Source organism: Corapipo altera, unplaced genomic scaffold, assembly GCF_003945725.1.
Source record: "Corapipo altera isolate COAL_440 unplaced genomic scaffold, ASM394572v1 56, whole genome shotgun sequence".
Lineage (NCBI taxonomy): Eukaryota > Metazoa > Chordata > Aves > Passeriformes > Pipridae > Corapipo > Corapipo altera.
This window is the reverse complement of record NW_020884896.1, coordinates 2592734-2614379: the sequence shown is the minus strand read 5'-3', so window position 1 is coordinate 2614379 and position 21646 is coordinate 2592734. Positions and strand designations below refer to the sequence as shown.

The following is a 21646-nucleotide window of genomic DNA, read 5'->3' as shown; positions in this document are numbered from 1 at the left end:
CCTGTATTAATTTTTAGTTTGGTAGTTTGCACTTTGTAATTACAAAGCACATATCATTGAAACAAATTCTTAATGTTAATCAGTAAGTCAGCATACAAGAATGAAAAGAATCAAGACTCTCCTTGTATACTAAATGAAAAGATTTCTTCCAGATTCTTGCTTTGATCATTAGACTCTTTTAAATAAGCAAACATTACTTAGTTGCTAAGCCACAGGCTGAAGTTCATTAGTGTGTTATCACAAATATTGGAAAAAGAGTACTAAACCAATATTAGATGGAGGACCTGTGCGTAGGCTGGAAGTAATGCAATGAACGTGACACCAGAACATTTTGAAAGAGGGCTCAGAGTGCTTAAAACCATTTCTGTTTGCAAAACCCCACCCCACTCAGCAAGAAAAAGTGCCAACTCTGAGTTGATCTGTTTTTTCTGCTACTGATATCTTTAAGAGTTTTCTGGAAGGACAGTAGATTTAATAGTCTTATAAGCAATTTTTTGCATATTCTTTGTTTTAAATGTTAACGAGGTATATTGATGTGGCCTTTTTTTAGTCTAATGGTTATCCTTAAAACTGGTTTTCATTAGAATGCTTGTAACCATAGATTGAAAGCCAGAATGACATCTTATTTAAATACCCTTTTTGGGACCTCAGCTCAAAATCCTAACAAATCAGTTGTGGATACATAGATCTTGCAGGTTGTTCAACTTTACAGGATGTCATGGTCATTTGGAATTTTTTGGTGTTCTTTGTATTATCTTAAGCAAATGAACTAACAGTCCATGCTTTTGCATTCTTCACAGATCTTCAGTACAGTGAGAGAAGAAGAGGAGGGAACAGAAGATATTTTTCAATATATTCCTCATCTTCGGAGAAAGCTCCCAACATTTATTACAGTCTGTATTTGCAAAGATGATGGGTTTTGTGTAAAACCATGTGTAGCAGATGCTTACTGTCAATATCGTGCCACTTTACAGAGGACTGCACTCTCTAACTATATAACTGGTGCTTTACTAGAAGCAACTACATCATTAGGAGCAAGAAGTGGTCTTTTAAATATCTTTGGAGGATCAACTGGAAGAACAATGCTTAAAGGTAATGAAGATTTTTTTTTTTGACCCCTATCCTCTTTAAATATAGGGTGAATTGCAAAATTATTAATACTATATAATATTCTGTAGTTTATGTACTCATATATGAAGTTAACAGTTAAAAAAGGTTTTCATGTTTTCAGATGTTTTCCTTCGTAATCATTATGTGTCATAATAACTAGATGTGTTAGTTTAATAAACTAAAATGCATGCTAAACTGAATAGATTCTTATTACAAAACAAACACCTTTTCAGGTTTTTTTTCTTGTTGGAATCTGTTCTGCCTGCATCCAAATTTAATGCCTAAGCAATTGTTTTTAGGGTGTTCCTCATTTGCCAAGTGCTCTTGCTCACGGGCTGACTTAGTTCAGGACCTGAGAAATGAATATGTACTCTATGTGGTTGTTATTGTTGTCATTATACAGCTAGCTGTCAGCATAGCACTGTGTGGTTAAGTATGTACAGTTCACTACTGATTTATTGTTGGTCTTTTCTTGGATCCATCATCTTTCTAGTATTGGATCATTTCAAATAATGCAGGTATTGTGTATTTGAAAAATGCCCGTTGGAGGATGGATGTTGCATATTAAATTTCCATGCTGATCATCTTCCTATGTAGTAAGAATACCCATATGTGATTTAGTTTGATCAATTTTGGAAGTTAAACAGACAAAAGAATTCTTGGTACAAATGCATTGCATTAAAAGATGGTTTTGCACAGAATGTACATTATCGATTAATTTTTAATTAATGCCTAGAATATTTCATAAGTTATTCAAGCATTTGGAGATTTATCGTCATCTGATATACCCTAACAAAAGAATATTGTATGTCAGTCATACAATGGTAGAAGTGATGCTTGTGGATATTATGGTTTGCCCAAGTTTAACAGGAATATGACAAAATCAGTGCGTAATTCTCAGTGGTTGCTTAACTAATGCAGATATTGACCTCATTTTTTCCAATAATGGTATAGTTTATGCATGGATATGGTTGTCTTATTTTTATCCCCAAGAGTGTCCCTTTCTAGTTTTAATTAGTCTCTCTTTAGATGAATCAAGTGGGAGAGAGACTAAAATACTGTAAGAAGGACAGGTACAGATTGCAAACTGTAGCATCTGAGTGAATTTCAGTAGTATGTTGAGCAACGTTACTAAGCTTCACATACACTCATTGGCTGTGGGAGACAGAGATATGTACAGTACAGTGTCCTATTTTGGTAGGGTTTTCCTTTTTTATTTTGTTTCGGTTTTATTTGTTCTGGGCAGATGAGTGCTTTAGAAGAATAAGTATATACATTCCTCTGACAGCTCAGAAAGCAAGGTTAAAAGAACTGAATCATGTGCTTTAGAACTGAGCTTTGAAACTGGAAACAGCAGCAGACGCCCTGATCTGCTGATATGGCTGCATCTTTTTGTGGAGGCTGGGTTAGCGACTGCACATGAGGGCTCTGTGTACCAGCACGCTGCACTGCACACTTTGGGGATCTCTGTGGTGACAGTGTTATGTGGTGTACCTTTTTGTTGTTGGATTCTGAACCAAAGGATGTGAGACATTAGAGAAAAAGCTGAGGTCTGGAACTTGAATTGCAATTCCACTGACAACCTGTGTAGATAGTAGAGATTGTATTTACTGTAGTGGTCTAGGCATGATTTACTGTACTGGTCTCTGTTTAAGGAAGAGATATGCTGCAGCTTTAGGATATTTAAGTTTTCTGATGTGGAAGGTTCACGTTCAGTTATACTGTGATCCTTTCTAAAAGCATTTACATAGTGTTACTTAATGATGTTACTGTCTGAGCATTAGCAAGGAACCCAGCTGTATTCTGAATTCAGAGTTACAGTTATCATTCATGGGTGTGTACACTTTAAGAAAGAAATTGTCCTGTCCATATAGCTTGATAAAAAGGTTATTTGTATCTGTTCAGCATCTTTTCTGGTGGCTGGATTTAACCTCAGGCATAAACTAATGGTTGTTTGGAGGCATTGAAAAGGGAATATACTGGTGTGGTTAAACAGTTGTGGTTTAACCCTGGTAGGTAGCGCTATGCTGCCACTTGCTCCCCCACAGTGGGATGGAGGAGAGAATCAGAAGAGTAACAGTGCAAAAATGCATAGATTGAGCTGCAGACAGTTTAGTAGATGAAGGAAAAGTCGTGTGCACAAGCAAACCAAAATAAAGAATTAATTCACTACTTCCAATCAGCAGGTAGGTGTTTAGCCCTTTCTGTGAAAGCAGGGCTCCATCATGTGTAATGGCTTCTTGGGAAGACAGAGACTTTAACTACAAATGCCCTTCCTACAATTTACCCCAGCTTTTATTGCTGAGCATGATGTATGGTACAGAATATACATGTATATGCATATGGTGAGAATATCCCTTTGGTCAGTTGGTGTCAGCTGTCCTATCTGAGAAACAGAAAAGACTGAAGATGTGTAAGCACTGTCCAGCGATAGCTGAAACATCCCTGTGTTATCAACAATGTTTTGGTCACAAATCTAAAAACTCTTCCTTTTCTATTACCAGTAAGAAAAAATCTAGTTTGTGCATCTGTGTCGATCGCTAGTACACCACTATGAGGGAGAATGAAGTTTTTGTGGTAAGAAAGTCACAAGCCATGTAGTAAATTAGAGCTCTGACCAGCAACTTACGTTCTGATGCACAGGGTACAGAAAGTGGATGGACTCCTGACTTCCACTGAATTGCTCTAACGGGCAGCCCATGTACACAGTGTGTGGCAACATATCCAGTCTTATTCCGGAGGCATGCAATATGAGAGCACATACAAGCCATTTCACTACTTTTCCTTCAATATGTTTACAATTTCTGGAGATAAAGTTCAGCACTCTCTTGCACAGTCTGTTTAAAGAGGAGCCCGTAACTCTAATGAGAAGCACCTTCATGATTTAAAAGGAAGACTTCTCAAAAACTTTATACTCTCTGTAGTTAGGACTTTTCTGTAACATCTGCCCTGGAAATAGGGACCCTACAAACAGCGAGTCCCTAATGCTGGGATAGCCTCCTGGCTTTATGCCTCCCTAGCACCAAGCACATTGTGAGTTCTTTGTGTTCAGTCCTTCAGGAGTTACTTAGTGACCTGTGCAATGAACCTTACAGTCACAAGCACTCCAGCTCCAGGGAATACTGTTGTAAGGTTTTGCTCTGTAGCTAAGGGCCTTAAATACTCTGAGTCCCCAGAGCTAGGATGGTTTTGTGGGCAGATCAGCCAGTGTTAGTTCCACAGAAGGCTTCCAAACATACCAGACCTCCTAAGCCAGAATTCCCAGTCACATGGATCTGAGACTGAGAGTCTTTAAAAACTCATGTAGGGCCTGCTGTGTAGGAGACTCATCTCTTGGGCCTGGAGCAGTGAGCCTGCAAGCCCTGCTCTCAGATGGCTCACAGAGCTGTCAGGCTCCCCCGACTGAGGAGCTGCGACTCTGGTCCTGGTAGCACAGGGACAGTCTGAGAGTGGACTCCCGGGAACTGCAGATGCCTGGAGTTCCCACAGCTGGTCAGTGACATTCACATCCTTGTCAGCATCTTTGTTGCTACAGAGAACATAATTTTCACATATGAATACTGAAGATATTTAGGCTGCACTGTTTTAGTATGTCTGTGTGTAACTCAGAATTTTTGGTTAGCAAAAAGTTTTGAGAGTGTCTTTCAGTGGGACTTGGATTGAAACCAGATTTTTTTTCCTGTAGGAAGGAAATCCTGTTTCTCAGCCTGTTCTGTTTCTTAAAAATTGATTGTTACAGAAGTTTGCTCATAGTTGTGAATGGGCCAGAACTTTCACTGGAATCATATTTGAGGGGCCAGTCATTATCACAGTTTATGTGGTGTTGACATTTTTATATAGAAAGTGAAAAAAAAGGCTTGTGTCTTTCTTAAAGAAGGAACTAGAATATGTGAAAATGTTTGTACTTTACATTTGATACCTAAATCTAGAGTCATAGTTGGAAAGAAACTTGTAATCTTCCCTCTCCTGCACCCCCAATAACTTGTGTTTGTAATCTAAGAAAACGGAAAGGGAAATAGAAAGAGGTGTCTGAGGGTGGAGCAGACTGCAATCATTTCATGTCAATATTCTTTTCACTTTAGCGTCTTTCAAAGCTGTTCAAGTCTGATGCCACTTTCTTTGATATAAATCAGACTAAGTGTTTGATCATTGTTGTTCATCTTCCAGACAAAGCTCAACAGGACTTGTTAAATACACAACAGCAGTTTTTGACCAAGAATGGAAGGAAACGAATTTGTCATGAACATGGAGGCAGACTGCATTGATCTTAAAACCTACTTAATTCATCCCACAGAATTTAGAGATTACCCTTTTTCTGTAATCAGACTTTGCCATCTGCAAACAGGCAACAAACAGGTGTCCAAGTCTTTAGGGCTTTTCCCACTGCTGTGTTTTGTACCCTTTGCACGAGGTGTATTGTTACAGTACTGGGGAAATTCCAGGGTCCCAGAAGTTGGGGCAGTTGTCTGATAGCTGTATGTCAGTCATGGTGATAACAAGCTTGACGCACACAGATATAGAAAGGCCAGCATGATTTAACTGGTCTGTGTATGTTTGGGCACAAAGGTTAAGACCCTCTAGAGTGAGGGATAAATCCAAATGAGCTGAAATTAAGACCTGAAAAGACAAAATGTGTCTTAGGCTCAGAGTCTATGGTAAGAATATGAGTCATGCAATACACTGTAGGAGAGGAAATCAAATACAGAAGATAGATCACACGGTATGTAGATAATGTGGCCTGAGGCAAGAGTGTGAGTCAGATGACAAGGATTTTATGCCTGCTGTGTTGCCTCCAAGATGCTCAAGAAGAGCAGGAACACGTACAGATCACCTGGTTAGGAAGAGAATGAAGAGGGACATCGCAGGAAGTACAGATCAAGGCTGAGATGGCAGGATGGAGGAGAAAGATTTTTGGAGGACAACTGTAAATCTAGGGACATCTGGGACTGTCTGGAGCTGGCTATGATGATTGTCTCTGTAAACTGGCAGAAGGGAAAGATCACTGCCATCAGTCTCTTGAACCTGTCACTGTCTGGCCAGGCCTGGTTGCAGCCAGATTGGTCAGAGGGGTAGTAGAGAAAGACTTAAGGAGGATCCTTGCCAATATTAATTTAACAAAAACTTCCTTGAATCTATCGTGTTTAATACATTATAGGGACAAAGATTTAAGTTCTGCCAGTATAGCTTGTCTTGCCCTTATAGTCTTCTTTCTGGGTTCAATAGGGTGTATTACTGCAAGATAGGCACATAATTGAACCAGGCAGTAGATTGAAGTTAACCAGTATAAATAATCTAAGTCAAAGAATTAAAAATATTTTCATCTGTAAAATTGCTCCTTTGGGCATAACAGGTATCATACTCAAGATACAGGAAGGAAGGTACATGTCTGTATGGATCTGGATATCCTAACCTGTGTATAGGGCTAAGCTGTTAAGAAGCAGAACTGAGTTTCAGGTGATCTTATATAGATTTCAGTTCCGATAGTACAATGTGGCAGTTTTGGTACACTGATGATCCTTTAACTTGTATATCTGGGTCTCAGCTTACAGCAATATTTTTGCCAGTAGTCTATAGCTGTTATTTCTACCACAAGAAAGTAACGAGTTTAAATACATCACATGAGTCTGTGTTATTAGAGGCTTGTTTTGAGGAAGGGAATGAAGAACATGCTAAGGTCTGTGGATGAAGGCTGAGAGAGCAGAAGTTTGTGCAGTGATGTTTGTTTTAAAATCAGATTTTTTTTTTAATGAGAACTAATTATTCTTTAGGAAAAATGAAATGGGATTCTAAGTGCAGATAGTTAATCCCTGAACTGCTTATTATTGTTTATTATTTTAAAGATCTGAACATTTGTTTGAATGGGCCTTGTAAAAGTAGTGTCCATGGGAACTTCTAAAGTGCAGAATGGAACTTTTTTTGGTATGTTTATGTTAGCATGTCAATCATGAGCATAAAACCCCAAGGACACAAGCATTAATATGACTCAATAGTCATCTGGAAGATTCCCTTGAAGTCTTGTTTCTAGGAAACAAATTAGGAGAAAAATCCACTTTAGTAGGATAATGTTCTTTTATTTCTCTCCAGACACATTTTTTTTTGTTAAATTCTATGATATACTGTACAGTTTTCTTTGCAGAATTTAAAACATTCTGATTTTTTTCGTTAGGTTTTCAGATATTTGCTTTTATAATTAGTGAAAAATTTTTTAGTATTGAACCTATAATGGCGAGAAATGTTTAATTTGATGGTTTATTTTGTATTTTTGTAGTCAAATAGCATTAATAAAATTGATATTTATAAATAAAATTAATTTTAAAGTTCGATATTGTATCCCCATGGGCATCCATATATTATCATATTTAACAGGCGTTTTTCGGAAATCTAAGTGTACTGGTTTTCAACTGGAAGTTGGAAACAACACTAAATGGTCATTCTTCCAATTAAGAAAGAATATGCTTGTATTGTCAATGAAAAAATAATGGTGTGTTGGCCACGTTCCATGATCATTCCTCCAGTAGAGAGTTTTCAGACAAGACATATATTCCGCCGTATAAACAAAGTGTCTCTGAGTGTACTGCTCACATTCCAGTTCTGCACGGATCGCTCTCTCACACTTCCTGGGGAAATGGAGAAAGGTTCCTTGTGGCAGTATATTGTTTTTCAGTCTTGTGTACTCTAGCAAATTTCATAACAAACTTTTCACTGATGTGGTCCTGCTGCTCGTGAAAGCGATGTAAACTGTGTGGTTAGAAGGAAGAAAAGAAGGCGTAAAAATACTTGGTGATGACGGTGGGATCAAGGCAGAGTTTTGGTGTCTGCTTACTTTATGAACACAGATGCAGTCTGAAGGCTATGCAGTCTTTTTAATTCCCCCTGTTTGTAATTTCTGTACTGTTAACCACACTTCTGGAAGCCTCAGGGAGTTTTCCTCCTTCTTTGCCTCTCAAAGAAAGTGTTTTGGATGGTTGCCTAAGTCATAGCCCATTGTCCCATTAAAGCTAATGCTATTGCCTTTTATTAGAGTCACTAGTGCAGAGAGCATAATAGCTGTAAAGGTAGGGCATTTGCTAATAAAGTAACCAGTGTCATGGTTTTTGTAATGCTTCAGCTGAAGTTTCCTAAAACAAAAGTAATTCCGTTTATTACTTTTGGCCTGTTTAAACAACACTGATATAAATATAACTTGTACAAAAGCTTGGGTATAGGCTAACTTATTTCTTAATATATTTAAAGACAAAAATCCAGCAGAATTAAAATCATTCTTGTTTATAACTCTGCTGTCAAAATCCAGTGCTTTTAGTCTTAGCAGGATGTATGCTCATCCTTAATTTCTAAACTTCCTTCCATTCGAATCCTAGTGTTTCAGCTTTTATCTGGGGAGGTGGGTAACCTGACCTTTCGGTGAGCCAGCCAAATGCATGTCTTCTTCATGGCTTACACAAGGCATGTCAGTTATGCATTTTGCCACAGTTTGTAGCTTTAAACTGAGCAGCTGTTGCCTGACTGTTAGTTTGGACAAGTGCAGCGTGCAGACTTTTTGTGGTACTGGAAGTACCTGCTCTTCTGGCATTTTAGGAGGAATCTAAGATTCAATGGAAGGCACGTTTGCTGGTAAGATTTGCCTTTCTGTGGCCTGTAGCTCATGGTTCTTATTACATGTAGGTAGTTAAATGAAAGTGATAATTTTATTTCCAGAGTTAGAAGTAAATTAGGTGGCGGTTTTCTAATCTAATGTTAGATCTGTAATGGCTGTGTTCAATAACGGTGTTTTAAGGACACAAAACTGTTTCTAGGTGGAAAAAGAAGTAAGAATTTAATACAAATTATGTGAAATAATGTCTTAAATGTGTATTTTGTATTTCAACTTGCTTGAAATGGAATGCAATATAAATATTCTAAGTAATTTAGGTAAAGTGCTTTGCATTTATTTGATTCACACTGCAAGTATTTCAATATTAAATTATGTTGTGATACATTCCTTTGTTTCTTATTTCACAAAAAACAAGTGACTATTACGAAAAATGCTGGACAAAATACAAATGTCAGTACTTTTAAAAGTACTGGAACCAGGTAATCATTTTTTTTCCTGAAGTTTATAAATGACTCAGATGTTATAAGTAAGTACTGTGTTTTTGAATGTAAATCCACTGCTGCTTTTTCCTTGCATGGGCTTTTCTTCCTAGATCTTCCGTATACAAGTTTATAACTTGCAACCAATTTGTCTTTTGTGGTTGCTTAAGGCAGTTCATTTTTTTCCCTTTCTGAATGATATGAGTGCATAGCAGCATGCAAAAGCAGTGCTTTGCTACTAATTGGTCATAAAGAAATTTGCATTTTTTTTTTTAACTTGAGTGTGTAACTTGAATGAATTTTCATAATATTTTACTCTGTGAAAGGAATGTCTTTTATGTGGTAACGCTCCTATTTCCCTGATCTGCCTGTTAACTAAAGGCTATGACAAACATTCGCCATTCAAAGCGATATCATCCCATTCTAATGGAAAGGTTGTCTTGGTTGTCAACACCGTTATTTTCACCTCAGTGATTTCGACAGCACAGAAAAAAAAAAGTGCCCTGATATCTGTATTAATTGCAAAATAATGGTGTTTTTAATCTGTTTATTCAGTCAGTGATAACAAATCTAAGATACCTTGTAATAGTACCAGAAAGGGAGGGAAAATTATTTTAATTAATTTCAAGTCAGAGCCTGCCTTTGATAGGCTGTTTTGTAATGGTTTCATCTTTGGTTTGAGATAGAATGGTGTAAGAATTTTTCTAAAAAATAAGATGATATGAGGATTTTTCTTAGGGCATAATTGGTTTAGTTTTTATTTAAGGGGCTTCATATTGACATAGTTTTCTGATGTTTAAGTATTTCCTTTGGAAATAATGATTATGTATAAAAGAAGCATTGCTACAGATTTTAATAATTCTGACATAAATGATTTGCCAGTGAGATTTATCAAGCACTAACTGAAAATATTTCAAAGCAACAATAAAAGAACTAGAAATAAAATTTGATGCTATCTTTAATTTCTTCTTGTGCTTAATTTTAAGGGCTCTGCACAGTTGTACAACAATTATATATTCGTATCCTACATATCCTGTGGACTTGGTACAACAGATTTCATGCACATTTTCAGCTTTCTTTATGAAGTGTTGAGTCTTCTAGGGGTAAATCTGATGCTGTTGCATTAACTCTCCTCTCTTTGCCACGATCCACAGACAGGAGTGGTGTCCTTTGAGAGCGTTTTTCTTTGAGGTGGAAAAAGAATTCTCAGTCTGGAAAAACTGTTGCTTCATATGCCTTGATTACATTACTGTTAGCTTTGGAAAAGATTTGATCTGAAATTGTTCACCTGCTCAGATTTTTGAATCTCTTCAGAGAAATGGAGCAAAAATTTCTTTAACATGGACATTTCCTTTTAAAAGTGGAGTAGTTATTGAAGTACCATAAATATGGTACTTATTTTAAAAATTCCTATAAGATATTTTTCAAATAAATTACTCTTCTTCTGAGTTTCTAGAAGTTTCAAATGGGAATTCAGAAGAATTCAGATTTGAAACACTGTTAGTCTTTGGGACTTGGTCCCAAAAATAGCCATACCTAAAGCCATTAAACTACATGTTTTTTTTTTCTACTGAACTTTGTGTTCAGGAAAATCATTAGCATTTCCTTCTACCTCCAGCTATGGAACTGCAGCCACTGGAACTGTATTGAGACTTTTGCAGGTCTCAGAAGGGCAAAACGTGCCAAATGTCTAAGTTTATTTTCAGGTGCCCAACAATCCTGAGCTGCACAAGGTCATGGTAGAATTTGTAGGTTAAAAAACTTCATATATCTTTTTAGAGATCTTTAAAATGTTGTTTTTATTGGTGGATAAATTAAACAAAGTATACTGTTAGCAGAACTGCAATAAACCATTATGGCATTAATAATTCAAGCAAAGAAACCAGTGCAGTAACTAATTTAAACTTAAAAATATTTTTTAAATGATTTGTGTGGTCAGAAAAGAATGCTTTTGCCATATTTGCTGAGAAGAGTTAGTTCTGGGTTTGTGTTAATGTAGGCACTTGACTGAGAAAATATAATTAACATTTTAGAAACTTACTTGTGGTGTCTGCTTTAAAGCACCATGAAATAGCTTTGTTATTATTTAAGTTTAACAGTGTCTTCAATTTGACAGAGAAAATGAACCTTAAAAGTAGAATTTTTTTCTAGGTTGTAGGTCTTCATAATATGCTGTTCTGTAACTGCCATGAAGTAGAAGGGATCAAATTAGATCACGCAGTTCATGTTTACCTTATGGGTACAGAATTTGTGAATGTAAAACTCCTAACAGCTATCAACAAACCATTCAAATATGTGCATTGAACACAAAAAAGGAAGAGGTACTGGTTGTCTTGAAGATGGTGGTAGGATTTGCATACAAGCTTAGTGTATTCAGGTATTTTCCATAACCATATATAGAGTGAATTGCTCTAAAAAAGAGAACAGGGAGAAATGAAAATATATTTAGAATTCTTGTTTGCAGAGATAGAGCTAGAATAGAATTAGAATAACTAGTGTGTCAATAACTAGGATTTCTGTGTGCTCCCAACCCCCTAAAATATGAGACTTTTTTTCGTGCAAAAGAAACAGCCAGATCCTTCAAAAAACAAAATTTCTTTTGAACATAAAAAAAAAAAAAAAGTCTTGTTTCGCTTGTGTGGAAATATATGATTTGAAAAGAACAAATGTAGATCAGCTTTGGTATGAAAAATTGATACTTTTTAGTTTGAAAATATAATTTATGCAAAAGCTATTAACTGATGACCCAAAACACATGGATAAACTCAATATAAATTCATAAGCATTTTAGTCACACAAATATGAAATAATTTTATCCAAAATTTTATGCAGAAAATTGGTGTTTGACATGCTCACTTTTGCAAAAATATGTTATTTTTTAAAAATACTGCTTATGTTTAAAATGTTATATCTTTTAAAAAAACATACTTTGTGCTTTCCATGAGCCATGTAAAAAGTGTGACAATGGTAGTTTAACTTTTGTGTTTTGTTTGACTTGCAGCAGACTCTTGCAGACTGTGTTCCTACATATTTGATCTCTCTCTCTTATACTGAAAGTTAAAACACTGCAAATGTGTTGGGTGTCACAAACAAAACGAAACAATATTTGCATAGTTTGGAAAAACACTACATTTTTTATAAAGGAAAACAAAATTACTCTTGTTGCATTACTTTTGCCTGCCACAGTGAATGGAAGTTACAGGTGCTTTTTTGATGGTAGAATAAGCTTAGTATTATAATATTTTATTTCTCAATAATAGGTATAATATCAAAATTTATAGAGTCATGAAGGTGACAGTTTTCTGATTGTATGGGGCAGAAAATGTTATCACTTTTTATGTCAGCGTGGGAGGACTGGTGAGAAACAGCCTGAAAAAGCACTTGTTGGTTGCAGGGCATCGCAAGCTGTCTGCTGGTAAGTGTGCCAGGTTGTGGTGATATATTTGCTCATTTACTGGGAGGCAAAATAAAGTATCTCGTATGTTAAAGCCATGCAGTATAGTCCTCTGAACCTTGTTACTGTAGACTGCCCAGCTTTGAGCAGTTTCTATAGAGAAATGTTCAGGAGTTACATGCTAACCTTCAGATAGATTATAATTACTGTAAAGAGAAAATAATCAGTTTTCCTTTATGTCTTCTGGGAGTGGGACAAAAAATGGATCTGAACAGAAAACACCTCACCATAGGTATTGTAAGGGAAGGGGGATTTGACAGAGGAGGGGTCCAGTCAAACTGAAAGACTTCTTTTAGATGTCACTCGAAGAAAATGGACCCAGGTGGTGTTGGCTGCCATAACTAGTAGGACAGAAGCAGCAGAGGTGGTGAGAAAAGACGTGCATTTGACTGAACACAGGCAGTATAATTTCCAAAAATATTTCTGAAATCTTGAGAGGAAAAAAAGTTTAGTGATTGTATGGATGATGGCATATCAAATTTTAAAATAGGAGGGCGATAAGAGCACGTCATTTGGGAAAGTAAAACAGCTCATAGAATTGCAAAGTCAATGGAGACCTTTAACTGGGCTGACATTCTTTTAGGATGTCATTTACTTAAACCCATTTGTCTCTATTCTAAATTCAGTCGTTGAAGGGCTGCAGTGCTACCCTACAGCCTTCAGAGGCTGCCTTAGAACTATCATCCACATGCACAGCTTTTTCCAGTGATCAGTGACACTCAAAGTCAAAGAAGGGTGATATTTCTAGTTTGGGTTTGTCTGTCATCAAGGACCAACTGTTTGTTCTTGTTATGCGTTTTTCTGCTGGATTAAAGTATTTAAAATCTGATATATTTCCCCTGTTGTAGATGCTTATATATTCTACTACAGTAAAGTCTCCTCTCAATTTTACTTTATTGAACTAAAGTTATGCATTTCTGATCTAAATCTTTCCCTGGGTCTCACTGTTAAAGCCTGGAATAATTTTATAGCTCTCTTTGCATGCTCTGTGGTTTGTTTGTGTCTTTAAAAATATGGAAAAGATGATTGTACATTATTGGTGTCATCACTGATTTATGTGGGAGGACCTGTTTTTGCCACCTCCTTTCTTTCCACCACCGACTCCTAAAAGCTCATAGAAAGCACTTAGTTTGAGTGTTCCATCTTATTTTTCAGAGCCATTGCCTTTAGGAAAGCAAAACTCCATTCCATACACAGGATTTGCAATTCTTGTGTCTGGAATATACTAACTTGACTACTTCTTATTTCACTGCTTAACTGAGATTTGTAATGTAGAAGGCTGAACTGCCATGTAAAAATGCTGGAATCATTTGCGTTGGAAGGGGCTCTGCTGATCATCTAGTCCAACTCTACACAAAGCAAGACTGGTTTATTTTCCTAGTTGTTCTATTTTCTTACTGTATTGGACAATATAGTTGACAAGGTTGGCCCTAACTCCATTTTAAACCTGAGCTGCAGTACAGGCAGCAGTGTAGGAAGGAACGGAAAGAGAATTGTTAATTTTTTTCTATGTACTTTTAGAGAAGGAATGAAATGCATTTGAAGTCTTCAGGTTAAGGGAGATTTCTTGAAAATCTGAGGAAGGTGCTAGTTTTGAGTTTGTTTTTGGATAGCAAAATCACTAACTTTGAAAGTTTCCATGTTAGGAAAGGACTGCAAATACCCTTTCTAGTATAATCTGCTAAAGCTAATGACAAAGACACAATTCATTAAAAAGTCTTATGACTGCTTGGAACAGCTTTTATGTAGCAAGTGTATTAATCCTGTGAAAGCCAAATGGAATAAATACTTTCATTTCTTATAAGATAACTCATTACATCAGTATAGCTATCCTCTGTTTACTTGAACACAATCTTGTATAACCTTATCTTTGTTAATTTAGCTTACACTGATTCCAAAATGACACGAACTGAACAAGAACAATTATAGAAAGTAGTTGCTTATAACAGGGTTTAGTCCAAGCAGAACTAGAGCAGTTCACTAGTGAGGCTGTAAAAAACCTGCATGGATGAATAAGTACTTGAAGAATTTATATTTGAGATAGGAAGAAGGGACTTATATTGAGGCAAGTTGTAGATGTTGAAATCTCTGTTAGGAAGTTAAGGTTGATTTAATACTTTATGTAGTCTATTTTTTCACTTCTTTTGACTTTACAGACATACCTGACCTGTTCTCTGCTGTCTGCTGTATTCCACTAATCCCTATATGGCTTAAACTCCTGCGTCGTAGAACAGACTTCAATTCTAAGGCTAAATCACACAGGCTTCTCCACTCTGTCACGTAAATACATCTGAAAGAAAGAAACAAAGTCTTCTCAGTTTTGACTTCTCAGCAGTTCTTGTTATTGTGCTGAGTGCTTTTCATTAAGCTACATGATATTTTTGCTGTCTCAGGACTATAGATTCTTTCTTGAACTTCAGTTTTAATAAGCATACCAGCATTTCCCTTGAGATAGATGTATGCTTTAAAACAGCTCTTGAGGGTATCAATGAATTTCAACAGGCAACATAGCTTGTGTGGTTTGTGTCTGTTAGCCTGGTTAAATCATGACTATTGGAATCAACTGAATAGAGAGAGCTGATAGAAACCCAATGGAAATAAGCCAAACAGTCTATTAAGAAGTGCTAAAAAAATGGTGATATATATAACTGCTAGGTCATATTAATACAATGTTATTAATACTATTTTTGAAATTGAGAAATAACAAATTGAGATATTAAGATGTTAGCTGTGGTTTGTGAGGAAACATTCTTTGTGATTAGCCCCATGAAACTTGCTGTAAGACTGTACAGTTCAACAAATAATTCAGCTTGAAATATGTTTTTGCTGGTTTTGCGGATCGTTTTTTACATACTGATGTATAGATCTAGAAATAATTTAACCAAAGAAATTAAATTTACTGTATCTGAATTTTATGTAATCTAAGAAGTAGTGTCCAGAAGAATGATTTGGTGGTTTATGTTCCGCTTTCCATTATGAATTCTTTATATAAGTGGATACTTAAGGTCATTTGGAGGAGCTGAGAATCTTATGCATATTTTGTTGATTGCTATAATATACAGGAATTTTAGGATTTCCTTAAATGGCAATTTTATAAATTGTATGTTTATTCTGTCAATAAGTTCTTTGTTTTCTGGTAATTTTTAAATGTTCTAGTTCGTTCATACAGCTGTGTTTTCTCACTTAATGAGGTTTACCTTTTGGTATAGAAGTAGCAAAAGTTTCAAGGATTTCTAGTAAGCTTAAATTTAGGTTCCCCACTGTATTTCATGGAAGTTAAAAAATACTCTAGCATTTGCTGACTTATTTATAGAGGTGAATTTTCCTTTTGACTGCAGTAATTTCTTATGTGAATTGAAGATTGACCTTCACATGAACAGTACACATTTGCTGACTTTTTTCCTCTGGATATAGTAGAGAAAGCTGTCTTGATAGCTTACCAAGAAGATGTATGGAAGGATCCAAAGAGTGAAAGATGTATTATATATGACATGGATGCTCAAACCACATGGTACTATGAAGAAAAATATTAGAATTTTGTAGAAACTAATTTTTTACTGGGCAAAAAATGTCTAGTTTTGGTGTTTTCTTTTTTTTTCAGTTACTTGTTTGGAATACTAATTTCTCCTGGAAGTATTTTAAATGTATGCTAAGAGTTTTAATTTTCTACAGAATACAGGTTATAATCCTTTCGACCAGTTATAATCACAAAGAATAACACATTTTCTTAATATTTGCTATGTTTCCATTTCTAGACTTCTTGGTTGTACTGTCAAGAAAAGCATTTAGTTTGATGGATGTCCTTTCTGTTATAGTTGGACATGTTGAACTTGAAAATCTGTTACTAAAACATATATGCAAACTTTCCCTTTGACTCCACCAGTAACTACGTCAATGAGTTAGTTATATGTTATCCCAGCTAAACTGCTTCTTGTATGTAATCTTACAATTTAGCCTGAATTCTGGGTTGCTCTCAGTAAATTCCATGGATGCCTGGTAGCTCACCTGGCCATGTCTGTGCTGCACGGCAGTCGTGGCTCTTTCTGGAATGGTGAGGTAGCCCAAGATGTGTAGGTCATTCAGTCATTAGTATAGCCACTGAAAGTATGTCACTGTGCATTTGATGTGTTCTGTGTGTCAGTGAAAGGACTTTGATCACATTGACCTAGGTTTTGCTGGTTATTTCTCTTTTTCCTTTTAAAATGCCTCTAAGCATCCTTCGAGTTATGCTTCTGGCACAGTCTTTGTGATTCCAGAAACCTTGCTAAGAATAGCTGCCTGGTAGCAGTACTTTCTTAAAAGAAAAACTGGCAAGATATAATACTTATATAACATCACAAACATGACTTACTATGATGGGAAGTTGTAAATTTATAATCCCTTTTAAAAATAGTATATAAATTTCCTTTAGCTTCTCATCAGCTTCTTCATGAGAAAAATGAGCTTGTTAAGGATGCCTGCTGTTATAACCCTTTTGAAAATTTTCTGGTAATTGGTGTAATTAGATGTTTGCATTGACAGATGCCTTTCAAAATTACCTTTTAAAATTTGGAAATTGCATTCTAAAATGAGGAATAGCTTCTTTAATTTAATTTCGTAAACTCATTACACAATTCTTTTGTTTACTCAGTAAATTTAGCTATGGTGATTGGACTTTCCCAATGAGGTATTGAACTACACTGGAAACTTGCATTCAAATTGCAATTTAGGAAACAGTTTGAGACTGGGGTAACTAAGAGGGTTGCTGCTATTCTGGGCAGAGAGGTTGGGTTTACTTTTTCCAATCCAGAAGAGAAAGTACTTTACAGAAGAAAAAGCTGAATTACTTCCCTTCTGAAAAAAACATCAGTATGGCAATGATTTTATTTTATTCCTCTATAGTTACAGGCTTTCCTTTTCTCAGGCTGGCTTTCTGGGCTGTAGTTTAAGCCTACATGAAAAATGCTAATTTGACATTTTGTATATTTACAGTATATATTCATCAATGAGCTTGGAGAAAAGACTGGTCTGCGGGAAGAGAAAAAGAACATACACTAATCCCCCCAAAATAAACAATAAACATGCATTAGGAAAGCCGTCTGTGTTTTCCCTGTACAGATCCCTTTGCACGTTGTATATTGTAGTTTTATACATGAAATGCTCTCCAGGTGACCTTGCCTACCTGCATTGGCAGACACTTTTAGAGGTTCTCACAGCTTTCATCTGATATGCATCTCCAACTGCTTGTTTCTTTGATATTGCAGGATCTACGTGGAAGAAACATCTTACGTTACTGTGATATTTTTATATTTTCTTTTAAAGTCTTTGTTAAGTAACATACTTTTTGTCCTGAAAGCACTTGGCCTGTGATACTTAGCCCATGATACTGTATTTCCCAGAGAAAGAGGAAACTCCATTTCTAGTTTTTTGTCTTCACCTTATATCCATTGTGTTGTATTCATTATAGCCTCTCCATCACAACCAGTAAATGTTGAAGACATTTATAAGTTGTTAAACTATTTTTTAAGCCAAAGTACCTTTTATACTGTTCAGCTTGACACTATACTTATATAGTTTAACATTGCTTTTATGATAGTTCATAAATGTGACTGTATTAATACTAGCTTTGAAGGCAGTCCACATTTAATTCCAACTACAAGAAAAAAATGTAAATGATACGTAGAATAGAGTAGTTCAAAATAGTTCAGTTGGAAGGGACCTACAAGATCATCTAGTCCAACTACAATGGCTATCCTTAATTAGTTTAATTTAAATTTAAGCAACTGTACCTGTTTTTATCTAGGAATACACATAAGGATTACAGGAAGGGCATTGGCTATGATTTTACCTCTGAGTTTTTGTGCAGTCTGAACAGGACCAAATGATATTTTGAATGCAGAAACCTAAGTGGGAGTAGCACAGCTCTGGATGTGTGGGGGTAGAGTAGAGGTAGCTGACCACCGTGGCAGTGCACTGTAGGACATGTGAGAAGAGCCATGGATTTGCTGCACAGCATTCCCAGTGGATATTGTGGCTGCAGCCAGGTTACTGATTGGGTCATCATCAGTTAATCATGTATTCATTTTCACATCTTAAACATTCCCTCCTCTTTTTGAGTTCCAGTGAATACTCTCTTACTATGTCTTAAAATACTTTAAAGCCATCTCTTTAATAATGGAATGCAAGTGCTAAATAGTTGTGAATTATGAGTATTAGCTTTACCCTTTACTCTCTTGGGAAATCCATCAATGTATTTCCAGTTCATAATTTTTCTTCATTTTTGGCATCTTTTTAAATTAGTGTCCTTGGTTTATCCTTCGTTTATTCTTGTATGAGAGAATCTACAATGTGAATTTTGAGCTTGGAGGTAGAATTACTGCAGTATTTCTTTGTGGCAGTACTAAGCTTATTGACTCTTTGTTAAGTATCTTTATAAATTCTGGTGCTATCTACACCAGTGCTTTGAAAAGCCATATTGTTCTTGGTTGGTTCTTCTTGCTGTACACTGCTGACAAAAGGAATATAAAAATATTATCACAATAGTTTTGTAATGTTCCAATACAGGTTTTTGACTGATGCCTTAGCACATCGTGCTGTTTTCTCTAATGTGTCTCAGGACATTTCAATGCATATGTTTTTGTTTAAATACAGATATATTTCCTGGATTTTGTTTTTGTTTGAACTCTAAAAACCTTGGATATCAAATTATATTATAGCTGATACAATAATTCTCCTATTCACAAAATGTTCTCATCATCAGGAAATATTCAGAGCATGCAGTAGAGTGAGTAACAGAATCCTCACCAAAGCTAAGTGGCAAAGGTCTAGATTGTGTAGGTGCTTACAGGTATGTGGAAGTTGAATTTGTATTATTCAAAGTGTAATATAAAATAAGTGAAAAAGGTTTCTTAGCAGATCATACAACAATCAACAGTATCTGCTCTTCGTGGTTCTAATCTCTATCCCTTTTCTTTGAAATAATTATATAGAGAACAGGTCTCAAACAAACTAGTGTTATGATCAGATAACTGCTGAAAGCAGGCCAGAATGATGAAACCTCTGAATTGATCAAACATTTTTCAAGCGTCTTACGTTCCTTTAAAATTCTTCTGCTGCTAAGCTTCAGGGCTTAAATCAGGAACATCTAATCAAGTGTTGTTGTTTTTATTGGATGTGACTTGGATTAATTTTGTTCCACTAATCAGTAATAATAATAAGCAAAATACCTTATGCAGCAGATTTGCCTGCCCTTTTGTTTATGTGGAAAGTCTGGTAGCATCTTTCATGCATGAATTGTCTTTTATGTGAAGGCAAGAATAACGAATCATAATAATTTTACACTTATCAAATCTTACTTAATTCTCACGTTATTCCTTGACATAATTATACTTAAAATTAATTTCTCAGATTAGCATCTAGTCTTCATCTTGTACAACTAACACCAATGGCAGTTTTAGTATTTGCTTCACTTGGTGTGACACCGAAGCCATAGTAAACATTCTCATTGTTTGTACCTTGAAGGACTACATTTACTGATTAGTTTCCAAATGAATCTATCTTCATTTAAATAGTTATTTGAATAGGCATTCCTGTGCAGTATTTGTGTAACTGGACCAGATGGGAACAGACGTTCCTCTTTCTCACCTGTCCGTGAAGGGTCTCTGTCACATGTACTCTGGTCTTCAGGATAAGACCAAATTAATGAAGATGATGCTTTTTACAAAATGTGTTTCTGAGAATCTTAAAGCAAAAAATGCAGTTTGAGTTTGTGTTTGTGGTAGTTGTTGAAAGTTGTACAGCCAAGATGGAAATTGAACAGATGATCAGATGATTAAATGCAGATATTGCTGATGTTGAAGACCAGTGCACTCAGGCTAGAAAGGAATGTTTCAAGGCTGAGGCTCTGAAACACTGAAAATGTCTGTTATTGCAGTTTTGCAGTTATTTACATTATGAATGTATATTTTAGTGCAGCTACAGTTTGTATAGTCTTTCAAATTTAAAAAGTTCCTAAAACAAAAAAAAAAAGAAAATATAAAAAATCAGTATCATGAGCCTCTGCTTTAATGAGTACCTAACTTTATATACATGTTATTTTTAACACCCTTGTTTTCTATAGGTGATATATATATTTTCTCAAATTACATTTTTGTTTGCATTTGCTCTCAGTCTCACTGATTTATAACAGAGTTCTTTTATTCTTAAAATTGAAAAATTGCTTAATTTCTGCTTTATGTAAATGGAAAACAAGTCAAATTTAATTTTGACTTTCTTGAGCAAAATACTCAAATATTGGAACCTGATCTGAGATTCTTGTACTCTGTTTAACCCCTGGATATCTCTTCATTGCAGAGTTAACTCAAAGTTGTATGCATTTTAATTTAATTTTGTTCTGTCATTGAACAACAACTCCTGCTTTGATTTTGAACATGCTTTTTATCGGTTTTGGGGGGTGAGGTTAAAGCTTGAGTTCTGCTTTAGTTCAAGCAGTTCTTTTTGCACTGAGAATCGTACAGTTCTTTTTCTAGAATACTCTTTTCTTCCAAAGTAAACTCATAAATCCTCCCTTTTGACCCTTTCGTTCTTATGGGCTGGAATTTATCTGTTAATTTATATGTACATTTATTTAGCATCTGAACTTAACGTTCCATATGCTATGCCGTATTTATATCCAGTATTTTAAAAGATCTTGAATGCAGATGCTGCATTGAGAATCCTTCTGCTGCTGTGTTGCTCAAGTCAAAATCCTGTAGAACTACCACTGTGACAACCTTTAGGAGAAAGATGTATGTGGAAGTGGAATATTTCTGAAAACATTTTTAGGAGTTTTGCAGAGGAGGGAATTCATTAGATGGGATTTCGTTGCAGGAAAATAATGAAAAACCCGAAAACAGTTCAAGAGCAAATGTGGTGGTGTTGTATCAGTCTATTTACGGCCTTTTCACGGATCTCTTACACTGTGATATAAAGGTGTAGATTTAGAAGTCAGTCCTTATTGCCCATAATCCCTTCTCCCAGCCTTCACGATGACCG

The 21646-nt window shown here is 35.7% G+C and overlaps 1 protein-coding gene across 5 annotated transcripts in view; it reads left to right on the top strand.

Moving 5' to 3' along the window:
- The window catches only part of PLCE1 (phospholipase C epsilon 1), a 150139-nt gene that overhangs the window by 63331 nt on the left and 65162 nt on the right, over positions 1 to 21646 (top strand). For all 5 annotated transcript variants that reach the window (XM_027647743.1, XM_027647742.1, XM_027647741.1 and 2 more), the window contains exon 3: positions 801 to 1092. In XM_027647743.1, the coding sequence (XP_027503544.1) occupies positions 801 to 1092 (292 nt within the window). The remainder of the gene's footprint in view (positions 1 to 800; positions 1093 to 21646) is intronic.